The 25,295-nt window shown below is 35.3% G+C and overlaps 1 protein-coding gene across 8 annotated transcripts in view; it reads left to right on the top strand.

Annotated features, from left to right (window-relative positions):
• The window catches only part of TMF1 (TATA element modulatory factor 1), a 32,694-nt gene extending 10,697 nt beyond the window's left edge, over positions 1 to 21,997 (top strand). For 7 of the 8 annotated variants that reach the window (XM_074032660.1, XM_045385893.2, XM_074032664.1 and 4 more), the window contains 12 exons: positions 2,191 to 2,333; positions 2,872 to 3,038; positions 3,161 to 3,317; positions 6,916 to 7,008; positions 8,327 to 8,483; positions 12,013 to 12,205; positions 13,528 to 13,597; positions 13,831 to 13,923; positions 15,699 to 15,800; positions 16,084 to 16,236; positions 17,602 to 17,727; positions 18,447 to 21,997. In XM_074032660.1, the coding sequence (XP_073888761.1) occupies positions 2,191 to 2,333; positions 2,872 to 3,038; positions 3,161 to 3,317; positions 6,916 to 7,008; positions 8,327 to 8,483; positions 12,013 to 12,205; positions 13,528 to 13,597; positions 13,831 to 13,923; positions 15,699 to 15,800; positions 16,084 to 16,236; positions 17,602 to 17,727; positions 18,447 to 18,590 (1,598 nt within the window). In that variant the 3' untranslated portion in view covers positions 18,591 to 21,997. The remainder of the gene's footprint in view (positions 1 to 2,190; positions 2,334 to 2,871; positions 3,039 to 3,160; positions 3,318 to 6,915; positions 7,009 to 8,326; positions 8,484 to 12,012; positions 12,206 to 13,527; positions 13,598 to 13,830; positions 13,924 to 15,698; positions 15,801 to 16,083; positions 16,237 to 17,601; positions 17,728 to 18,446) is intronic. The other variant, XM_065538878.1, reaches the window with a different exon arrangement.
• Positions 21,998 to 25,295: the final 3,298 nt, after the last annotated feature.

The raw sequence follows: 25,295 nt of genomic DNA, 5'->3' as shown, positions 1-25,295 counted from the left end.
GTATATTTATTTCTGTAATATTAATATTATAGTTAGTGGTAGGATGAATGTTTTTGTGCTTAAATCATTGAACCTAAGTGAATTTCCAGAGAAAGTGTAGAGTTTGAGAACAGTTGGAAGCAGTTATTTCAAAGTTAGCTTTACTCAACTTTTTAATTTATTCAACTAATATTTACTGAAGAGTTAGTATGTCAAATATTATGTTTGATGTAATAATAAATATGACACACTCTGTCCTTTAGGAGCTTAGTTTAGTGAGAGGGAAATATAGGAACACAGATAATTATAAAACACAGTTCTAAGCACTAAAATAGAAAAATGAAGGAAGAATTGTTATAATTATTTTCTCAAGCTGTCTTGAAGTCATTGACTGCCTTGCCTTACAATATTGGAGACCGAGGGCAAGGCTGACTGCATGGTTTCCTTATTTTTAAAAAGTTATTTAAAATATTAATATCAAATGTTAACTATTTTATAATTTAGTAATTTTGTCAGAGAATGGACTGATGTCTTCTTTTGCTTAATGAAACTTTTTACAGAGAAAATAGAGCAATTTCACATGGGAGTATTTTATATTCACAGAGTATTTACATTTTACACAAGGGTATTACATACTGTTTCCGCATGCCCCAGAAATTTTTTTTTTTTTTGAAACAGAGTCTCACTCTGTTGCCCAGGCTGGAGCGCAGTGGCATGATCCCAACTCACTGCAACGTCCACCTCCCAGGTTCAAGTGATTCTCCTGCCTCAGTCTCCCAAGTAGCTGAGACTACGGGTGCCCACCACCACGCCTGGCTCATTTTTGTATTTTTAGTAGAGACAGGTTTTCACCATGTTGGCCAGGCTGGTCTTGAACTCCTGACTTCAGGTGATCCGCCTGCCTCGGCCTCCCAAAGTGCTGGGATTACAGGTGAGAGCCACTGCACCCGGCCAGTATTTTGAAAACTTAAAAGCTAAAGAGCTGTAAAACTCAAAGCAGAAAGCACACTACAATGAATACCTGATTACTTCATCACTTAGATTCATCAAGTGTTAACATCTTGCCACACCTCTTCCATATCTTTCTGCACATACATACACTACCCTTTTGTCAACTCATTTGAAAGGAGGTTAGAAATACTTTAACATGGCCGGGCGCGGTGGCTCAAGCCTGTAATCCCAGCACTTTGGGAGGCCGAGACGGGCGGATCACGAGGTCAGGAGATGGAGACCATCCTGGTTAACACAGTGAAACCCCGTCTCTACTAAAAAATACAAAAAAACTAGCCGGCCGAGGTGGCGGACGCCTGTAGTCCCAGCTACTCGGGAGGCGGAGGCAGGAGAATGGCGTGAACCCGGGAGGCGGAGCTTGCAGTGAGCTGAGATCCGGCCACTGCACTCCAGCCTGGGTGACAGCGCGAGACTCCGTCTCAAAAAAAAAAAAAAAAAAAAAGAAATACTTTAACATTCTGCTCCTAAATTCTTCAGTCTGCATCTCCCAAGGGCAAGTACATTTTCCTTGACAGGTACATCATAGTCAAACCTAAGAAATCAGCATTAGTTCAGAATTATAGTCCAGCATATATTTAAATATTTATCCTAGTTTACTCTAAAAGTGTCTGTTGTAGTTGATCATTTGTTCTGTCCCAGGATCCAAAGTTTGCCCATTGCATTTGGTTGTTATGTCCTTTTAGTCTTCCATCAATTTAGGACAGTTCTCTCTTCTTTATGTCATTGAGGACTCTGTGGAGTCCAGGGCAGTTGTCCCACAGGATGTCCCATGTTTGGGAATTTGTTACTTTCTTCATGATTAGATTTAGGTCATATTTCTAGTAGGAAATATCTAGGTGATATTGAACACCTACCTCACATCAGCAGGCACATATTGTCAAACTGTACTACAATTGGTGATGCCAAAACTGAATGCTTAGTTAAGGAGTTGACTGCCAGATTTTTCTCTTTAAAATTAGTAGGTGATATGTGAGAGTGATTCTTTAAGACCGTGTCAATATCCAGTTTCCCAACAACCTTTTACTCAGTAATTTTAACATTCATTGATGATTCTTGTCCAAATTAGTTGTAACATTGTGGGTTACAAAATTGTGATTTAAAAAAATTCTATTATTTTGTGTTATTGATTAGATAAAACATTCTATTGAGATTTTTAGGGAATAGTTGTCATTTGAGTTTATACTTTTTTACCATCACCAGGAGAAAAACTTTCAAAACAGCAGCTGCATAATTCTAACATCATCAAGAAATTAAGAGCTAAAGACAAGGAGAATGAAAATATGGTTGCAAAACTGAACAAAAAAGTTAAAGAGCTAGAAGAGGAGTTGCAGCATTTGAAACAGGTGAATAGCAATCATAATTCTCTACATATATATTGTTATTACTTCCTGTATGAGCAGTTGGCCATGGTTATGGAGCATTTGAAAAGATTTAATGGGGTGTAGTAAGAAGAATTTTTCAAACAATAGATAAATGATAAGATTTTTCAGCCGAGTGGGGTGGCTCACACCTGTAATCCCAACACTTTCGGAGGCTGCGACAGGCAGATCACTTGAGGCCAGGAGTTCGAGACCAGCCTGGCCAACAAGGTGAAACCCTGTCTCTGCTAAAAATATTGCACCAACCTAATACGAACATTAGCCAGGCGTGGTGGTGCACACCTGTAGCCCCAGCTACTTGGGAGGCTGAGGCATGAAAATTGCCTGAAGCCAGGAGGCAGAGGTTGCAGTGAGCCAGAACATTCCACCCTGGGCAATAGAGCAAGATTCTGTCTAAAAATATATATATATTTTTCTCCATTATTATAGATTGCTGGAATACAATTATTTATCATGTTGTTATTTCTTGAAAAATACTTTTGTCTGTTTTTATAACATATAGGTCCTTGATGGCAAAGAAGAGGTGGAGAAACAACATAGAGAAAATATTAAAAAACTGAATTCCGTGGTAGAACGCCAGGAGAAAGATCTTGGCCGTCTTCAGGTAGACATGGATGAACTTGAAGAAAAGAACCGAAGTATTCAGGCTGCCCTGGATAGTGCATACAAGTAAGAAAATGAACAAATATGCAACCCATTTAGAATGAATTATCAGAGTAGGATGTTGAAGAAATACTTTTTCTATTATCTGATGACTGGCAACATTTATCAACTCAATCTAATTTTTTAAGAGAACTTACTGATCTTCACAAAGCCAATGCTGCAAAGGATAGTGAGGCACAGGAAGCTGCTCTGAGCCGTGAAATGAAAGCTAAAGAAGAACTTTCTGCAGCATTAGAGAAGGCCCAAGAAGAAGCCCGTCAGCAGCAAGAAACATTAGCCATTCAAGTAAGCAATGGATGATGAATTAGAGTAGTTTTAAAAATATTTGTTTATGCTTCTACCAATTAAACAATTTATTAGCTGATTTGAATCAACCTTTATGTAGTGATACATGTGTTAGATTTCAGAGTACTGGATTCTGCTAAATTTAACCAGTTGTATTTTTTAAAACAAAGTAATGCTTACATGATACCAGTGTTGTTTAATTTTTTTGTGAGTTTTAGACCCATTTGAGAGTATTTATAAAACTAGGGACCCTCTTACAAGAGAAGAGCAAAAATGCACATACATATTGCATATAATTTTGAGAGAGTCCATTTAACTCCTGAGCTCATTCATAACATCTGTGGGAGTCCAAGGACCTCAGATGAAGTAGGAAAAACAAAATTTGTGAGGCTTTGTCTTATAAAATCATCAGTTGATGGGCATATGGGTTATTTATACTTTGTGGTTATTATCAATAATGCTGCTATAAATATCCAGGCACAAATTTTTGTGTGAACATGTATTTTAAATTCTCCTAGATATATATCCTTAGGTCATATGGTAAGTCTATATATTTAACTCTTTGAGGAACTGGCAAACTTTTCCATAGTGGCTGCATTACTTTACATTCCCACCAGCAATAGGTGAGGGTTTCAGTTTCTCCACATCCTTGCCAACATATATTATTGTCTGTTTTTAAAATTATAGGCATTTTAGTGTGTGTGAAGTGAGTATGGTATGGTGTTGATTTGCATTTTTTTTTTTAATTTTTTTTTTGAGACGGAGTCTCACTCTTGTCAGACTTTAGCGCAGTGGCTCGATCTCAGCTCACTGCAACCTCTGCCTCCCGGATTCAAGCGATTCTCCTGCCTCAGCCTCCTAAGTAGCTGGGACTACAGGCGGGTGCCACCATGCCTGGCTAATTTTTTTTTTTTTTTTTTTTTTTGAGACGGAGTTTCACTCTTGTTGCCCAGGCTGGAGTGCAATGGCGCAATCTCGGCTCACTGCAACCTCCACCTCCCAGGTGCAAGCGATTCTCCTGCCTGAATCTCCTGAGTAGCTGGGATTACAGGTGCCCGCCACTGCGCCCGGCTAATTTTTTGTATTTTTTTTTTTTAGTAGAGACGGGGTTTCACCATGTTGGCCAGGCTGGTGTTGAACTCCTGAACTCAGGTGATCCGCTCACCTCCGCCTGCCAAAGTGCTGGGATTACAGACGAGAGCCACTGCGCCCCTCTACAGGCTAATTTTTTTTGTATTTTTAGTAGAGACGAGGTTTCACCATGTTAGCCAGGATGGTGTCAATCTCCTGACCTCGTAATCCGTCCGCCTTGGCCTCCCAAAGTGCTGGGATTATAGGCGTGAGCCACCGCACCCTGCCACCCGGCTAATTTTTTTTTGTATTTTTAGTAGAGACGGGGTTTCATCATGTTAGCCAGGATGGTCTCAATCTCTTGACCTCGTCATCCGCTTGCCTTGGCCTCCAAAAGTGCCGGGATTATAGGCCTGAGCCACTAAGCCCGGCCGATTTGCGTCCTCTTAATGACTAATGATGTTGGATGTCTTTTCATTTGCCTATTGGCCATTTACATATCTTCTTGGGAGAAATTTATTAAAATATTCAAATCCTTTACACATTTTTAAATTGGGCTGTTTATCTTTTTATTGTTATTATGAGTTCTTTATATAATCTGCATACTAGACCTTTCTCAGATACAGGATTTGTCAATATTTTCTGCCTCTCTGTGAGTTGTCTTTTTCTTGGTAGTGTCCTTTGATGCCAAAAGTTTTTAATTTTAATAAAGTCTAGCTTGTCTAGGTTTTCTTTTGTTATTTGTGCTTTAGGCATCATATTTGAGAAACCATTGCTTAATCCAAATTTATGCAGATTTTCATCAGTTTCCTTCTAAGAGTTTTGTAGTCTTAGCTCTGACATTTAGGTCTTTTGCATGTGGATATCCAGTTGTTGCAGGACCGGTTGTTGAGAAAACTATTTTTATTGACTCCTATGCCCTTTTGATTTAATTTTAAATTTTGTATATGTAAAACATTTACATGATTCCAAAGTGAGAGCAAAATCTATTCAGACATTTACTTCCAATTTAGCTGCTCCCCATTTCCTCTCTTTGCCTGTAGGTAACGGTTTTATTAGAGTTTGGCTTATCTTTTCAGTGTTTCTATTGGCAAAATGCAAGAAAATATATGTATCTATATATTTACATGTTCTGTATACATACACATTCACTTATATACCTATTTCTATCTCCTACATCCTTTTTACATAAATGACAGTTTATTATTCACACTGTTTTATAACTTGTTTTATTTTCTTAGTAAAATATCCTGATGATCTCTAGTAAAACATAGAGGTTTTTGAAAAATCTCTTTTTGCAGTTTTATAATATTTCATTAGGTAAAGGATTTTCAGCTCTTTCTTATTGATGGATTATACACCTATTTCTGTCTCCTACATCCTTTTTACATAAGTGATAGTTTATTATTTATACTGTTTTATAACTTGTTTTATTTACTTAATAAAATATCCTGATGATCACTCTAGTAAACATAGAGGTTTTTAAAAAATATCTTTTTACAGTTTTAAAATAGTTTATTAGGTGAAGTATTTTCAGCTATTACTTATTGATGGATATTTGGGTTATTTTCAGTATTTTGCTATTATAAGTCATGCTATGGTCCATATATCCTTTGTGTTTCTGCTACTCTATTACTGAGATAGATAAAATATCAGTAATTTAAATTTGAAATACATTAGAATAATGGTACAGAAAAATTGTCGGAATGGGAGATAGAGCATATATGAGTTACCATCCATGAATCTATCACTTTTTACAAGTACTGTCAGTTTTATGTATTAGTGTTTTATTCTATTTCCATATATGTATTTTTCATAATTGATGTCTTACATATTATTTTATAGTTTTTCCATGTAATGGTAAATTAGAAATTTTTTTACGTTTTATACATTTATTGTAATTTTTAATGGTTATATTCATGTTGTATCAACATTTGCAAATATAGATTACTAGTGATGGAGATTTAGAATATTTCCAACTTTGTTTTTGCTAGCCTATTTAATACTGTAGGGAATATCCCTGTATATTTACATATCTGCTTTCTTAGAGTAAATTCCCAAGACTAGGATGGCCAGATGAAAGGATATGAGAAGTTTGATGATTCTTTAAACATGTTATAATGTTTTCCAAAAAGGCTATGGTAGTTTATAATGTATGCTCCTGCATATGAGTGGAGCACCTAGCTTTTATAACCCATATAGCACCTATCACTTTCTGTCTGATGTGGCAAATATTTATGGATGCATTGTCTTTTCTCCAATATTATATGGTAATGGCTGTGCCTTATATATATTTGTTTGTGTTTCTTTGCCTTAACAGAGTGCTTTTCTAAGTAAGCACTGAATATACATACAGTTTTGGAATTGCTTGATCAATGAGAGGTGTGATAATCATATTAAAAGTTCACTGGAGAGTATGAAATATTATACATGAACAATGTCGACACAACACAAAATGTGTAGTTAGCGGGAAGTTATAGATAATACTATACCATTGTTTGTGAATGTATTGTTTCTCCTCCTACAGGTGGGGGACCTTAGGCTTGCATTGCAGCGTACAGAACAAGCAGCTGCCAGAAAGGAGGATTATTTACGCCATGAGATCAGTGAACTTCAGCAGGTACTGTCACAGTTTTCCGAAACACAAATCCAAGAAGTATGTGTTTTTCTAGAAATAAAATAATTACTCAGCGGGATAATGTTCATGGAATTGAGAGGATTACTATCACACTTAGCATTTGCTGTATTTTTGGGGCTTGTGTGAATAAATCAGAATGGGCACCTTAAAAATATATACAAGGAAATTCCTTATTTTGTTTTATAGAAAATAATGTTATGATAGAGGCTGAGGCGGGTGGATCACCCGAGGTCAGGAGTTCAAGACCAGCCTGGCCAACATGGTGAACCCTCATCTCTACTAAAAATACAAAAATTAGCAGGGCATGGTGATGCATTCCTGTAATCCCAGCTACTCTGGAGGCTGAGGCAGGAGAATCGCTTGAACCCAGGAGGCAGAGGGTGCAGTGAGCCAAGATCATGGCATTGTACTCCAGCCTGGGCAACAGAGCAAGACTCTGCCTCAAAATAAATAAATAAAATAAATAAATAAATAAATAAGTGCTTCTTCAAAAAACATTTCTAAGTTAGTCTTCAATTATCTAAAGGTTAAAAAAGAGTTCATCCAAACCTCTCAGTAGTTGCCTCCTCATCCAAATATTTCTAACTGTTTTTAAAAACAGAAACCTAAATTATATTTCCTCTCCTTTTTCCTGTGCATGTTGTAAATCACTGAAAATTAACAGAGGCATAGAAACCGGGAACTATTACCTGTCCCACAGTAACCAAAGCCTGACAATCACTAATAAGCCATTACAAATGGAAAAGCAATACTGAATATATATAACAGGCATGAGCCACCATGCCTGGCCAAAGAAGCACTTACTAAGATACTGTATTACACAGTCTAACTCTATTGGAAGGATCGAACAGTTAGAAAAATAATTAAGGGCTGGGCATGGTGGCTCATGCCTGTAATCCCAGTGCTTTGGGAGGCTGAAGCAGTCAGATTGCCTGAGCTCAGGAGTTTGAGGCCAGCCTGAGCAACATGATGAAACCTTGTCTCTACAAAAAAATACAAAAATTAGCCGGGCGTGGTGGTGTGTACCTGTAGTCCAAGCTACTTGGGAGGCTGAGGTGGGAGGATCGCTTGAGCCTAGGAGGTTGAGGCTACAGTGAACCAAGATTGTGCCACTGCACTCCAGCCTGCGTGACAGAGCAAGACCCCGTCTCTAAAATTAATAATAATAATTATTAAAAAGCAAATAATTTTCTCTTGGAAAAATAATTTTCCAGGAACTTCTCATAAAGTTTAGGTTTGCTAGTGTTTTTAATGTTTTTATTGCTGTCATTGGTAATGACTTGAGAATTTCATGATTCAGAGACTCCAGGAAGCAGAGAATCGAAACCAGGAACTGAGTCAAAGTGTTTCATCAACCACAAGACCATTGCTTCGACAAATAGAAAATTTGCAGGCAACCCTGGGATCCCAGACATCGTCGTGGGAGAAATTAGAGAAGAATCTTTCTGATAGGCTTGGTAACTGCTTTAGTTTTTATGCTCGATGCAGAAGCCCTTCCATCTTGTTTATAGAATTAGAATAATGGTATGAAATTGAAATTTGTTTGATCTGATAGTTACCTTTTGTATCTAATATGTAGATTTTTATGTTTTCTCTTTTTCTACATGTATTTTTAATACCTTTATTATGTCTGTTTCAAACCATTTTTTCCCATTACACAATGTTATCAGATACTGGCTAAAGTACTTCCATGTCAGTCTTTCATTCATTTTTTTTTTTTTTTTTTTTTTGAGACGGAGTCTCCCTGTGTCGCCCAGGCTGGAGTACAGTGGCGCGATCTCGGCTCACTGCAAGCTCTGCCTCCCAGGTTCACACAATTCTCCTGCCTCAGCCTCCCAAATAGATGGGACTACAGGCATCTGCCACCACACCTGGCTAATTTTTTGTATTTTTAGTAGACTGCTGCACTCGATTTTTTTCTTGTCCATTGCTAAATCTGACCCCTTTGAAGCTTGTCTGCCATAGTATAGGAGGTAGAGATCAGATCTGATTCTCATCACTGGTAGAATTCCAAGAGTGAAAATAGGTCTAAGGAGAGTCAAGATCGACCCTAGAAGAGAGATACTAGGGAGTCTTAAGATTCCATATTCTGGCAGGGCGCGGTGGCTCATACCTGTAATCCCAGCACTTTGGGAGGCCAAGGCGGGCGGATCACTTGAGGCCAGGAGTTCAAGACCAGCCTGGCCAACGTGATGAGACCCCGTCTCTACCAAAAAAATACAAAAATTAGCCAGGTGTCATGGCGCACGCCTGTAATCTCAGCTATTTGGGAGGCTGAGGCAAAGAATCACTTGAACCTGGGAAGCAGAGGCTGCAGTGAGTTGAGATCACACCACTGTACTCCAGCCTGGGTGACAAAGTGAAACTCCATCTCAAAAAAAAAAAAGATTCCATATTCTGCTTCTTTACAGTCATGCCCCAGGTTGCCCTTCTGTGATGTTAATAAAAAGAAAAGTATTGTTCTAAAATGTTTCCCTTCAAGCACAGACAGGTAGTGTATGTATATTATAGGTATCCCAGAAGCTAGCAAATTCATGAAAAATTCATGTATGCCTTCTATGCCTGACACTAACTGTAATTTGAGAAATCACAGTGTAGTGATAAAATCAGACCTGAATATGAGTCAGGAGACAGGGACTCAGTGTGTTTTGTTTTGAATCATTCAGCAAAACAGTGTGGAACAAGTCACTTACATTGTTCCAACTTTCTCTGTGCTATTCCTTGTGAATCAGAAGGGGTGAATTAGATTAGTGACTTTCAAATGGTATTCAGTGGACTGTTAGATACCTTTGGGGCTGCTGTCATGGTGAGAGGGAAGCCTGATAAATAAGAGGCTGGGCTTCTCTGGCTGCTTTAATGAAAATAGGGCCTACTTTGTCTATCTTTTTTTATTGGAGTTCCATGAAAGATTTGGTCTAGCAAAAGATTCATCTACTTAAAAAAAAAAAAAAATGTACTGAACTAGATAAACCTTCATATATATTTAAATTTATAGGTATAAATGTTAGGTCTGCCATTTATCTCTGACAGCTTTTGAGACCAATGTGATATGAAATATGAGACATCTGAAAATGATACCTTTTGAAATAAATATTTAGCAATAAATGAATGCTAGAAACTGGTACTTTTGTGGTTTTTAGACTGAAGTCTGCATACCCTCAGCAATGTGTGGTATTGTGCTAGCATATAGGCAAAGCCACAGGACAAACATAACCAAGGAGTGCTATTAAAAAGACCATAGATATGCTGTGGAGCGGAGTGTAAAATGTAAAATAGAGGTATTACTAGCTCTACTTTGGTGGAGAAAAAATATGATAATTCTTACCTAGGTTAAATCTCAGAATCTTACCAATTGCTCTTTTTTTAATTGAAATTTTTTATTGATATAATATAGATTCATGTGCAGTTATAAGAAATGATACAGAAAAGTCCTTTGTACACATTGCCTAATATCTCCAAGCATTAAAATTTTATAAAATTAACATATAATATCACAACCATGGTATCGACATTGATACAATCCACTGATTTTATTGAGATTTGCAAAGTTTTATTGGTACTCATTTGTGTGTATGTATGTGTGTGTGTGTATTAAGTTCTGTACAACTTTACCACATATCCATTACCATAGTCAAGATATTGAACAGTTCCAACACTATTGAGTCCTTCCTGTTAGCTTTTTTTTCTTTTTTTCTAAGCTGAAGATAATCACTCTTAATGTTACCCTTTTGGAAACACACCTACCACTCTCTCAACCCTTCCTCCCTTGTCCCAAAACTCTGGCAATCACTCATCTGTCCTCCATTTCTAAAATTCTGTCATTTCAAAAATGTTACATAAATAAAATTATACAGTGTATGACATTTTGGGATTGGCTTTTTTCACTCAGTGTAATTCCCAGGAAGAGGTTAACACAGTTGTTTTCATATCAGTAGTTCAGTCTTTTTATTGCTGAGTGTTATTCCATAGTATGTACCACGTTTATTTAACCATTCACTACACAAAGGACGTCCAGGCTGATTCCAGGCTCTGGCTATTACAGATAAAGCTACTGTGAATATTCACATACAGGTTTTAGTGTGAACCTAAGTTTTCATTTCTCTGGATAAATGCCCAAGTGTGCGATTGCCAAGTCATGTTTAGTGTTTTTAAGAAAATGCCAAACTGTTTCAAAGTGACTGTATAAGAGTAGTCTAGTTTCTTCACATCCTTGCCAACATTTTATGTTGTCCCTGTTTTTTCTTTTAGTTACTCAGATAACATGTAGTCATATCTCATTATGATTTTAATTTGTATTTCCCTAATGGCTAATGTTATTGAACATCATTTTGTGTCCTTATTTTCCATTTATATATGCTCTGTGGTGAAATTTCGATGTCTTTTACCCATTTTCTAACTGGATTGTTATATATTCCTGATACTAGTCCTAGATATATGGTTTGCATTTATTTGCTCTCACTCTGTAGCTTGCCTTTTCATCCTCTTTACATAGATTTAAAAGTTGAAAATTTTGAGGAAGTTTGTCAGTTTTTCTTTCTATGGCTCTTGCTTTTTGTATCAAATCTGCCTTGCTGTAGATCCTGAAGACTTTCTCCTCTGTTTTTTCCTTAAAGTTTTATAATTTTATGTTTTACATTTAAGTCTATGATCCATTTTGAGTTAATTTTCATGAATGATGTGATGTATAGGCTTTTTGTTTTTTCGCATATAGATGTCCAGTTGCTCCAGGATCATTTGTTGATCCACTACTCTTTTAATGCATGACTCCATTTTGAAGTTAAAATACTTTTGGAAAAGAATGATAAAGCAAATATAAGTTAAGATTGGTTCATTGGTCTCAGTAGACAGTCCTGCCTTAGGCAATAAATAGTTATCAGTTTTAAGTGTGGCTACTTGCATCATTAAATGTTTGAAATCAGAATTGACTTGGTAGTTTGGTCTCTGGGCTATATGTGTATGTGATTTTTCTTTCTGTCCTATAATCAGGTGAATCCCAGACCTTGCTGGCAGCAGCAGTTGAAAGAGAACGTGCAGCTACAGAAGAACTTCTTGCTAACAAAATTCAGATGTCTTCCATGGAGTCACAGAATTCTCTCTTAAGACAGGAAAACAGTAGATTTCAAGCCCAGCTAGAATCAGAGAAAAATAGGCTATGTAAGCTGGAGGATGAGAACAATAGGTGAGCATGGTTTCTGAGTGATATTTGTGGTAGTTCCATGACATCCTAAAGCACTTTTTTAAAGTATGTTGTTGGGCCGGGTGCAGTGGCTCACGCCTGTAATCCCAGCACTTTGGGAGGCCAAGGTGGGCGGATCACTTGAGGTCAGGAGGTGGAGACCAGCCTGGCCAACATGGTGAAACCTAAAAATAAAATTTGCCGGTTGTGGTGGCGTGTGCCTGTAATCCCAGCAACTTGGAGGCTGAGGCATGAAATCGCTTACACTCGGGAGGTGGAAGTTGCAGTGAGCCGAGATCCCGCCACTGCACTCCAGCCTGGGTGACAGAGTGAGACTCGGTCTCAAAAAATAAATAAATAAATAAAATTAAATAACTAAATAAACAAAGTATGTTGTTGGCTTTTAGCTTCAGAGTACCAAGAACTAAAAGTAATCAGCTACTTGGGAGGCTGAGGCAGGAGAATCGCTGGAACCTGGGAGGCGGAGGTTGCAGTAAGCAGAGATTGCACCATTGCACCCCAGCCTGGGCAGCAGAGCGAGACTCCGTCTCCAAAAAAAAAAAAAAACGTAACAGGATATTATATATTACAGCAAGAAGTTAGTACTGGGCTTCATTGAATGTCATATAGGTTGTTGAGATTGTGTGACATGTTTTGTATTTATTTATTTTTCCAGGGAAAGGATTTGTACCTTTAATCAGATTTTTTAAAGGGGCCTGTAACACCACAAAATAGTTTTGAGACTACTCTTCGGAGTTACTTTTATATTACAAGGGTTTTAGTAGCATAATTTAAGTCTTTTCTAAATAAATTTCTGGGTTCTTGGAAACCATGGGCTATAAAATCCATCCATCTGAGATTATATTAAGGTAATGGTTAGTATTTTTTACCCTCTGTGTTCTTCCTTGGAAATTTTACTTTTTAAAAAAGTAGTCAAGTAAAAATGATTTCTAAAGTAAAATGTCTGAACTTTTATAAACATTTTCATAGAACTCCCTAATAGGCTTTGTGGAATCTGAGCATATTATAGGATGATAATACTCAAAATTATTTTTATAAAGTCTCTTTTTAAATGAAATCTTAACCCAGAGCACCAATAAATAAAATGCACAAAAGTGGAGCTTTTTCCGTTGTGGTTTGGTTTCTGAGTGAAACTCAGATGGGATCTGGAATACACTGTTGGAAAATCACTGATGTCAAGCTGGAAATAAAAATGATTTCTCAATATGTAGCTGGAGTTAATAAAGTACTGAGTTTTTAATAGTCTATACTGTCATCTTTTTCATTTTCTGTTTTTTTTTTTTTAATTCTCTCTTGTTTAATAGGTACCAGGTTGAATTAGAAAACCTAAAAGATGAATATGTAAGAACACTTGAAGAGACAAGGAAAGAAAAGGTATTTCTCTTCGTGATCACTAACCTCTTAGGGCTTACATTAGAGAATGGTTGGGGATGGCAGCAAACTAATGAGACAACAAGATGAAATGGGTGATGCCACTGCTTTTGGAACTTAGTCTTTAGTAGTAAAACAAATATGAGTTTATACTTTATGCTTCTAACTTTGAGACTGACTTATCATGGTGTGAATTACTGTCACAGAAATTGTCTAACTTTATCTCTCTCCATTAGACACTGTTGAATAGTCAGTTAGAAATGGAAAGAATGAAAGTTGAACAAGAAAGGAAGAAAGCCATTTTTACTCAAGAAGCAATAAAAGAAAAGGTATTGAATTTTGTTTTTGTTTGTTGTGTAACCATTTAGTAGATGCTGTGATTAATCATTGCTTTTTAATTGTAGCTATGCTTTATAACAAGCTTGTCCAGCCTGTGGCCCTGGTTGGCATGTGGCCCAGGATGATTTTGAATGAAGCCCAACACAAATTCATAAACTTTCTTAAATCATCATGAGATTTTTTTTTCATGATTTTATTTTTTTTATTTTTTATTTCATCAGCTATTGTTAGTGTATTTTATGTGTGGCCCAAGACAATTCTTGTTCTTCAAATGAGGCCCAGGGAACCAAAAGATTGGACATCCCTGCTTTATAAGTATCATTTTTTTAATGTCTAAAAATCAATATAGTGATGAATTCTAGTATTATAATCAGTGTCCTGCTCAGAGTGGACCCAAAGTAATTTTGAGTTTATCCAAAGAGATCTATGATTTCTAGGACTTGAAATATAAAACCTCTTGCCCTTTTTTTAAAATGAATTTAATTGCCTGTCACTGAAACCAGTGCACCTCATTTGGTCTATAGGCACTTAAGGAGTAAATCTGGCTTGTTTTCTTTCTGGTTAATGAGGGTAATTTTTCTGAAATGAGTTTTCTGAGGCTGGGCATGGTGACTCACATCTGTAATCCCAGCACTTTGAGAGGCTGAGGTGGGTGGATCACTTGAGGCCAAGAATTCAAGACCAGCTGGCCAACATGGTGAAACCCCGTCTCTACTAAAAATATAAAAATTAGCTAGGCATGGTGGCGTGTGCCTGTAATCCCAGCTACTTAGGAGGCAGAGGTGGGAGAATTGCTTGAACCCGGGAGGCGGAGGCTGCAGTGAGCTGAGATCGCATCACTGCACTCCAGCCTGGGCAACAGAGCGAGACTCTTTCTCAAAAAAATATATATATATATAAAATAAAATGAATTTTCCGTATTGAAAGAATTACCGTGTACTTGGAGTTAGCATAATATATTTAAACTGCTGACAGGTAAATTTAAATTACCTATTGAATTTATTTGGAGTTTTAAAAATACATTAAAAATAAAATGGATAAGCCAGAAATTTTATGGTTTGTAACACTCATTAGAAATTTTATGTTAAAAAAATAGGTTTAATTGATAGTATATTGTACAATATGAAACTTAACAGAAACATTCTCATTCCATTATAAAACCCAACAAATTACATTGTTGTAATAAATGGGTCCTGTGATGATCCAACCAAGTCTATCTACGGTTTTAATTAGTAAATATTGTACTTCTTTTTTTTTTTTGAGACTGAGTTTTACTCTTGTTGCCCAGACTGGAGTGCAATGGTGCTATCTTGGCTCACCACAACCTCCACCTCCCGGGTTCAAGCTATTCTTGTGCCTCAGCCTCCCAAGTAGCTGGGATTACAGGCATGCATCACCACGCCCAGCTAATTTTGTATTTTTAGTAGAGATGGGGTTTTTCCATGTTGATCAGGTTGGTCTTGAACTCCCAACCTCAGGTGATCCACCCTCCTTGGCCTCCCAAAGTGCTGGGATAACAGGCATGGGCCACCACGCCTGGCCAAATACTATCTTTCTGATAAGACTTCAGAAGCCATTTTATGGGGAAATTAGAATGAATCTTAAAAAAATTTTTTTTTCTTCTTTTGATTGTATTGAATTCCTTTGTAGTGTGGCTTTTTTAAAAGACTGAATCTTTGTTCTCGTTAACCCTGGGAAATGTGCTTGCTTTCTCTGCTTATCTCTTTGCTCTTTAATCTGAACAGAATTTTTTTTACTCCCTAAGGAACGCAAGCCATTTTCTGTTTCTAGCACTCCCACCATGTCACGCTCAAGTTCAATAAGTGGTGTTGATATGGCAGGACTACAGACATCTTTTCTGTCTCAGGTGATGTTTTATTTTTTATATGTGCTTAGTTCTTAGGATAATAATAAAGGAAATATGCAAATGGCAATATTGTCTGTCATCATGACCTTGCCATTCTGTAGGCAATTCATCTGAATACTTGTGGAGGAGTGCTAATTGTAGTGAGAGGAAATACATGAATGATTTTCTGCCTTTGAGAAGACATTTAAAGCAAAAATTGACAGAACCATTTTTGTTAGAACCTGGTAATGGAAGACAAGCTATAATAACTGAGTAACTGTGTAAACTTTCTTAATTAACATAGGATGAATCTCATGATCACTCATTTGGACCAATGTCTGTATCAGCAAATGGAAGCAATCTTTATGATGCTGTAAGGATGGGAGCAGGATCAAGCATTATTGAAAACCTACAGTCTCAGCTAAAGCTAAGGGAAGGGGAAATTACTCATTTACAGGTATTGGAAAAATTAAATTTGCTATAGAAGTAAATGAAGTTTTGAGTCCCAATAAATAGCACCCTTCATTGCCATCTGAATTCTGAGCAAATTGAGAAACAAGATGACGTAGTGGCATGTGAAGCCCAAAATGTATCACATATATCAGTGATAAAGGCTAAAAAGAGAAATTAGCTAAGGATAACAGCCAACTGAACCTGTTGATTGCCAGAATTAGGCAGTTTTGAGTGATCTGTCACAGGAAATACTGGGCTGGAGCAGGCCTCCCGTGTGTTACAACCTGCCTACATAAGACATAAGCATCTAGGAGCAGAGAATGCCTCCTCCTTTCAAGCAGCTGTTTCCCAACAGAATAAAGGGAAGTTGCTGAGCTGTGAATGCCTGTTCTATTCAGATTTACCTCTTAGATAAGTTGTGCCAACTACCCCGGGAAGGAAGGGATAAAGGGATGAGATGTTCGAACTGTAACACACTGTACATGGGAGGAAACAACAGGAGTTGTTGGAGCATCCTTCCATCTTACCTTTTTGGCTTTTAAAAAACTTTATGCAGTCAGAAAATGTTAAAATGTTTTACAGGTTGAGCTTCCCAGGTCAGAAATCTGAAATGCCCCCAAATCCAAAACTTTGAGTGCTGACATGCTGCTCAAAGGAAGTGCTCAAATTAGCATTTTGGATTTCCAGATTTGGGATGCTCAACCAGTAAGTACATAATACAATTATTCCATAATCTGAAAAAGAAAAAGAAATTTGAAACATTCCTGGTCTCAAGCATTTTGAATCAGGATACCTTTTTTCAGTGTTAAACACAATACACTCAGAAGTAGGTAAAAATTCAACTCCCATTATATACTTTCAGTTATATGAAAATATTACTCTATTAAAGAACTTGAATTGGCAAAAAGTAGATCAGACTAATCTTAATCCCAGATGTTTGTATAACCAGTACGCTATACAGGGACTTAATAAATTTCTTTGGTAGTGATGAAAGCTTCTGTCGATACAACCTACACAGGTGGGGCTACATTAAAGTATGTTTTTATTTCTCTGGGTTCTTGTAGTAATTTAGAATAACTGAAATATATGTCATTTCCTTAGATTAGAAAAATATACGGTTGAATATTTTCAAACAAAAAGTTGGATTTTCTTCTTTATCTCTGTTGCATAGTAAATCTTATAAATGGTATATCTCTCAGGAAAGTTGGCACCCTTTTTCTGCCACTGTTCCCTTAAGAAAGAGCTAGCTCAAGGTTGTATGTTGACATATCTATTTCAAAAAAAAAACCCCATTAAATATTTTTATATTAGTGGGAATATTAAAAAAGATATGTTTTGATTTAAACTATTTTGTGGTAATGCTTCTCAGCTAGAAATTGGCAATCTAGAAAAAACTCGATCAATAATGGCTGAAGAACTAGTTAAATTAACAAATCAAAATGATGAACTTGAAGAGAAGGTGAAGGAGATACCCAAACTTAGAACTCAGCTAAGAGTAAGTATTCTTCACCTAAGGATGAGTCTAAGATATTTTAGTTCATTTACATTAAATCTCATGTTTTTAGTTTATAGTATGTGTTAGTGATTTCTTTGAAAATTAAAGAGTATTAATATTTGAGCAAAGAACTTTAAAAATGAATCTTTTATCTTGCTGTGTCTTTACATATTCAAAGTAATTTTCACAATCACATTTAGTCCCAGTATAGGAAAAGAACTAGATTTGGCTACGCTTCATTTATAACATTGAACTTTGTATGATCTTGGTAATATTCTATTGATTGATGTTATATGTATCATCACAATTGTCTTATCTGGATGTTAGAAGACACTGTTAAGCCATAAGTGAGAATATGTTTTCTTTTGATCTTTCCTGTGGGCTAAATGCCAGGTAATACTTACACCACCACGGAACAAAGAGACTAAATTTTATATCAGATGTGCTTACATTAATGGGAGAGAACTCATAAATGGGAAGAATTGTAGATTTAGTGAAGAGAGGGGGTAACATTGATAGCCTTCTAGCTTGTTTTTTTTCTTTAATTCCTTTTTTTGCTATTTAGTTCAACATTGAAGTGTGAGTTTAATTTTTAAAAGAGATGAGTATATACTTTTATTTAAATTGTAGTGTTTTCATTGTTGACTCCTATGGCAATATAAACATTAAAGATGTTTTGTGTAGTTATTTTAAAAATTGTAAACAAATACATTTTGCAGGATTTGGATCAAAGATACAACACTATTCTGCAGATGTATGGAGAAAAAGCAGAAGAGGCGGAAGAACTTCGATTAGATCTCGAAGATGTAAAAAATATGTATAAAACTCAAATAGATGAACTTTTAAGACAAAGGCTCAGTTAACTTGTGAAAATTAAATTCCCGTCAAACTGAATGTAAACATTTAATATCTAAACATTTAATGTGGACTTCCAATAAATTCTTTTATAGAATTAGAAAATGGGATTTACTGTAGAGCATAAAAATTTTTTTTAAATTGTTTTACACTATATAGTAATATTTACAATTAAATTATTTTGTGCAATATTTGAACTTTATTTTTGAAACTATTCTTTAAAGATTTATTTTTTAAAGCATTCATTTTTTTTTCCCTTGAATAGCACAGAGATTTATTACTTTATCCTCATATCAATATGGCTAGGGAAGAAGAGTGGTGTTCATATATGTATTATAGATATACAACTAGTTGTATCTATAATTTGTAAGTGTTTATATATATATTAAGAACATTTAAAGAGTAATGTTAACATACTGAAACTTTGAAATCTTTCACATTTAAATTTTCAACATATCTTAATTACTACTCATGAAAATGTACATTGTGTTAAAGTAAAAAATTATTACATCTATGGTCATTAAATTTTAAACTAATTTTTTTTTCCTTTAAAAGTAAGAGTAACACTGACACTGTCTGAAATTTAAAGAGTGAATGATTTAAACTTAAAAATAAAATTTTGGTCTGAAATTTTATTTCACCCAGCTTTCACAATTAAGTCTGTATAAAATGTGGTACCTTTTGGTACCTATCCAGAGAAACCTGTACATATTCAATGTTATCTAGATGTGATTGGATAATGGAGAAAATTTATAATGATTTTGCAGTGGCATCAATAACATTTAAATGATTTTGAAGAAGTATTATTTTACTACCCTATAAAATGAATCGAAAATAATAAAGTTCTTAACATAATTTGCTCTTTAAAAATTACCTGTTCATATTTTGTAAACCCATATTTTTAGCACATTAAAAATGAATGTTTGATATTACAGAATATTCATAACAAAATGGAAAAATTATAGGAATTAACTTAAATTTGACATTTTATAATTCTGTGTGATTTATCATTTTATTTTTTCTTGAAATTTCAAACACAAGGAAGGCATGGAATAGCTTTTAAAAATAGCTATGCTTTCTTCCAAGTGTTATTTTATTCAAAAAGGTAACCAGGCTGTGTTTTAAACCTGTGAAATATTTTGATGCATTTTATTACTGAAAGTTATTTAACTGCCTTTACTTGCACATAAAAACTCTCATTGACGGCTGGGTGTCGTGGCTCACGCCTGTAATCCCAGCACTTTGGAAGGCCAAAGCGGGCGGATCACCTGATGTCAGGAGTTCAAGACCAGCATGACCAACAGTTTGGTGAAACCCCATCTCTACTAAAAATACAAAAATTATCCTGGCGTGGTGGTGTGAGCCTGTGATCCTAGCTACTTGGGAGGCTGAGGCAGGAGAATTGCTTGAACCTGGGAGGTGGAGGTTGCAATGAGCCAAGATTGCGCCACTGCACTCCAGCCTGGGTGACAGAGCAAGACTCCGTCTCAAAAAAAAAAGAAAAGAAAACTCATTTTTTAGATAAAATTAAAACACTGGTACTTCAGAGTATGAATACAAGTAAGACATCTTGAAGAATTTGGAGTTTTTCAGGGCAATTCAAATGACCTCATTTTTGTTCTTTTTGTATTCCAGACAGTGTTTCTGTCATTGGATCTCTGATTTGTAGCATTAATAAATATTCTTTCAGTGTGAGCCAGATTCATAAAATTAATTGTCTTCATTTTAGTGGTAAAAAGCAGTCTAATAGCTTTTTGTCAGCATGATTTTTTTTTTTTTTTTTTTTGGTAATATTCAAGGGCAGAATGACAGGACAGATAAGCAATAAGAAATGTATAGAATTAGAAAATACAGCAGTTCCCTCTTACCCATGGGACATATGTTCCAAGACCCCCAATGAATGTCTGAAACCATGGATAGTATAGAACCCTCTATACACTGTTTTTTCCTAAACATATACGCCTATGATAAAGTTCTATTTATAAATTAGGGACAGCAAGAGATAAACAATAACAAAATAGAACAGTTATAAAAATTCACTGTAATAAAAGTTATGTAAATGTGATTTCTCTGTCTCTTTCTCTCAAAATATCTTATTGTACTGTACTGACCTGTAATCAGACTGTGGTTGACCATGAGTAACTGAAACCACAGAAAGCAAAGTTGTGGATAAGGGGAGACTATGAAACTTAAGTTACAAAATTCTGTGAAGCATTTGAAACTAGACGTTTCGGAATTATGAAGTAGTCCCTTTAAAGTATCCACTAGTAGAAAAAACTTCATTTGCAGAGAAAAAAGTGCAATAAAACTCTTTCCTAAACCTTTCAATTTTATAATATTAAACATTCTTTTTTAAATCCTTATTAACATTAATAAGATCAATTCACTGAAAATTTTCAAGTGTTTTCCATTGTATTTTAAAATGACAAACAGCTGTTTAAGTTTCTGGCTACATATTACCATGTATTACTCTTTATCTACAAATAAATAGCTGATACTCACACTGATCATATTTTGATTGTTATACACTCGGATCTCTCAATACTTCTGTAAGTTAAAGTGAACTTAAATAGTTTCTTGAAAAACTCCAGTAGGTGGCAGAATACCTGTTGAATATTCATTGCTATACTTTGCTGTTTGTCATTAAAACATCTCTACCCATATTCTTGCAAAATAATATTTATATTTTAATGGATAGGAAAATGATTTGCAATTAGATGTTTCCACTCTTGAAAGAAAAAAGCTGCAAATAACATTTTCAATAATATAAAAAGTGAGTAAACAGAGGGAAGGTTGTGTGGTGATTTATAGACAATTAAGCACAGACTGTAGATGTCCTTCCAATTCTTGGGAGGCTAAATTGAGTCTACCATTTCTTACATTTCTTTTACCTCTTTTTTGGGAATTGCCAGTTGTACAGTGTTTAGCATGTGGAATGTACCAAATATATCTATGTTGTGACTTAAGATATTCTAAATGTGGATAACTTCTGACCTAGGAAACATAAAGTTTGCAGTGAAGTAAGTGAAAAGAATGTTCAAGAAATTTTTTTTCGCCATCTCTTCAGTTGGCATTTATTGAGAGTTTTATTTGAATGCTTATTAAAAGTATATGATTTATAGTATTTAGAAAATAGAAGAAAAAAGAAAAGTGTAGATGTTTTATCTTGTTTTAATACTGTATGTTTAGTACATATACATTTATGTTGTAGTGTATCATAATTTTTCATTTTCATTAAAGTGAATCAAAATTTCCCTATTCTAGGTCCATTTTAAACCATGAAAACTTTTATCACATATTTTGTAAAGGGCTAAAAGTATGATTTAAACTACAGATTGACATAATATTTTAATTCTAAATGAAAGATAATGTAAATAAGCATGGATCTGATTGAATAAAGATTTTAAAATAGTAATAGTGTATTTCATTTTTAACAAAATGTATAGTGGTCAATAGTAATGAGTGAGGGAATCAATACTGTTTTATGAAAATATAACTTGTTTACATTTGAGATTAATATTTTAAGAAAATGAAGATAAGCCCCAATTTTCTGTAAGTTATATTATTAGTATTAAGTGTAGTTTTTTTTTTTTTTTGGACAGAGTCTCACTCTGTTGCCTGGGCTGGAGTGCAATAGCATAATCTCGGCTTACTGCAACCTCCACCTCCCAAGTTCAAGTGATCCTCCTGCCTTAGCCTCCCAGGTAGCTGGGTTTACAGGTGCACACCAGCACATCCGGCTAATTTTTGTATTTTTAGTAGAGATGTGTTTCACCATGTTGGCCAGGCTGGTTTCGAACTCCTGACCTCAAGTGACCTGCCCACCTTGGCCTCCCAAAGTGCTGGGATTACAGGCATGAGCCACTGCACCTGGCCCAAAGTATAGTTTTTCTGATGAAGATATGTTTTCAGAAAACAGTTATAAGAATTTATTTATAACTTGCTGGTAACTACTGTAAGGATAATTTGTGTCCATTTTTAATCTTAAACAGTATCAAGACATTCTTCTAAAAGTCTTCTTATGTTTCTGTTATTCAAGTAATAACAGTTAAAATAAGTTATCCTCTATTTCTGAGTTCATATTGTTTGGATTAAGCTCTGTAACCTTTAAAGTACTTTTAATCTGTTGCCTTTATACGTATGCATTTTACCTTTTAGCAAATTAAGACCTTTTTGTAAGATAGACTGGAAATTAAATGTGTTTCTTCTTAGTACTTAAATACCTTTTCTCAAAACAAAACAAAAAACTCAAAATGCTTCAGTAATTCACAAATATGGTAAAGAGAATTTACTCGTAGAACTGTCTGGAATTCCCGCACTGCCCTACTCCCAAGTAGGCTAAATTTAATATTTAGAATCGCAAATAATATTAAACAAGAAGGTAATGGTAGGTTTTTCTGTTTGTTTAATATTAAACATTCTTATTGCTTCTACAGGTATGAGCACAGCATGGTAGATAGAGGTATTCCTTCCATTTTTATAAAATGCCATGCCAATTTGTCTCTTTTAAAATTACAGTCTTAATTTTTTAAAATATATGTTGTTCAAAAATCTGTGGTCAGGTTGGTAATAGGAAATATAGTCTTTTCTTCTTTTTTCTTCTTTTGGGAAACAGTCTTATTTTGTTCCAAGCACTGTGTAAGGAATTCAGTAATGTAGGATTATAATCCCATAATCATTGTTCTGAAATCCACAAAGCTCTAAAAACCACATATATTTTAATACATTTGCTGTTAAATCTACTTTGGTGGTAAAGCCTACACTGCAGTGACATAGGGCTATGTATAGTCTTTAACTCATTTGGTGTGAATACTCATACATTTTGCTGCAGAAATATTGTGTGAGATTATGGGGTACTCACCAGGACTCAATGGTGGTATTAAGTTAAACGATGGGCATATCTTTTCTATTTTTTAAAGTTCAGGCACACACAGGGACCCAAGGATTTTGGAAAAGGAGGTGTGTACCCAGACTTTATCATCAAGTCAACCTTTTAAAGTGGATGCTATTATCACCCCCATTTTTAAAAATAAAGATTAATTGCTCAAGGTCATATGGCAAGTAAGTGGCAAAGCTGGGATTCCAATTTGTGCAGTTTGGCTCCAGAGTCCATGTTTTGAATTATTAACTATATGGTGCTACTTTTCCTACTGCTTTTCTGTAAAATCATAAGCATATAGATCAGTTATAGCAAAAATTTATTCATTAAAAATGTCAACACCTTTTAATTGTGGTCTAACAGTTGGATATATCAGAGAACCAGTATACTATATTCTGCTGATATTGTTATCAATTTACTCATTGTAATTTGTTGGATTTGTCTCAATTTTTTTAAGCAATGCATTCTTCCATCTCTCTCTTTTTCTTCTTGCAATTTCGATGGAGTTTCTTATTTGTAGAAAAATCTAGGTCATTTGTCCTGTAGAGTTTCCCTCCATCTGGATGTTGATTTCTTACCTTTTGTTAGTGTGTTCTGCCTCCTGTGTTTAAATCTAAAGGCAATTATTTTTCAACAAAAATACTTCATTAGGTGGAAGTATATTCTTCCAGCAGGAGACAGATAATGTCCCATGGTTTTTCAGTTTTGATAAATAAATCATTGATGATCACTTCTTAAATCTATTAGTTCACAGAGCTTGTGGAGTGGTATTGTCATTTCTTTTTCATTTAGTAGTTGGAATGTTTCGGAAAAAAAATTTACTTCAGTTATTTTGTTACTTGCATCATAATTCATATAGGAAAGACAGTATAAATATTCCTGATTCTTTCCCTTTGTTTACCAGTTTTCAGAATAAGAGGTGGTTTCCTTCTATCATTAAAAATGAACGGTGATACCTTTTTGGCTTGCATGTTTGGTTGACTGGTTGTGTCTGATGTAATTATTTAAATTTATCTGTCCTTCATCCAATTAGTTACCTTTATTTATGCTTTAAATTATCCTATCTTTGACTGGTAGGAAGGTTTTCAAGGTGGCTCCTGAGTCCTTTTGATATGACCCTAATAGCCTTTTGATTGCTTTGCTGCTTCCTGGTGTAAGATATTGCAGGCTTATCTTGTACATTTCCTGCTCCAGACCCAAGATCATCCATTGTTCTACAGAGTCAGTGTTTCTTTTAATGGGAAATGGTTTATAAAGATCACAGTGTGAGCGCAAGGGGGTGCTTCTTTCTACTGGGTAGCTTGTCTCTAGGCCTTTCCAATGGAGCATGTAGGAGAGATGTGTTTTTAAAGATTAACCATACTGTTAATCATACTGAGGCCTCTAAATGAAATTCAGAACTACAGGATGTTCATACAGCCTGATTAAGCTTTCATATCTCTATCTCATGTCAAAAATTTCAGCTTCAAAGGTACCATCATAATTACTTCAACTTGGTGTATCCCACAATACCAATATTGCCACCAACAATTTGGTTACAGAATGCAGTCTACAAGAGTTTTTTTGTACTTTAGTCCTGAGACTACATCCCACTAAGTATATACAAATTAAGTTTTAAAGTCACTTGGGATAGCTCCTCCGGGTATATGCCACAATTGGAAAACATTTAGGTTCATTTAGTTTCATTTTACTTTCAAGGATTGCTTTTTAAAAATAGAATTTTGCTTTATAATGTAACATATTTACATGGCTCCAAAGTCATGTCTTCAGGCCAGGCATGGTGGCTCGTGCCTGTAATCTAAGCAGTTTGGGAGGCCGAGGTGGGCGGATCACT

The sequence above is a fragment of the Macaca fascicularis genome, chromosome 2 (genome assembly GCF_037993035.2).
Source record: "Macaca fascicularis isolate 582-1 chromosome 2, T2T-MFA8v1.1".
Lineage (NCBI taxonomy): Eukaryota > Metazoa > Chordata > Mammalia > Primates > Cercopithecidae > Macaca > Macaca fascicularis.
The sequence above is the reverse complement of the archived record's forward strand: the minus strand, read 5'-3'. Positions and strand labels throughout refer to the sequence as shown.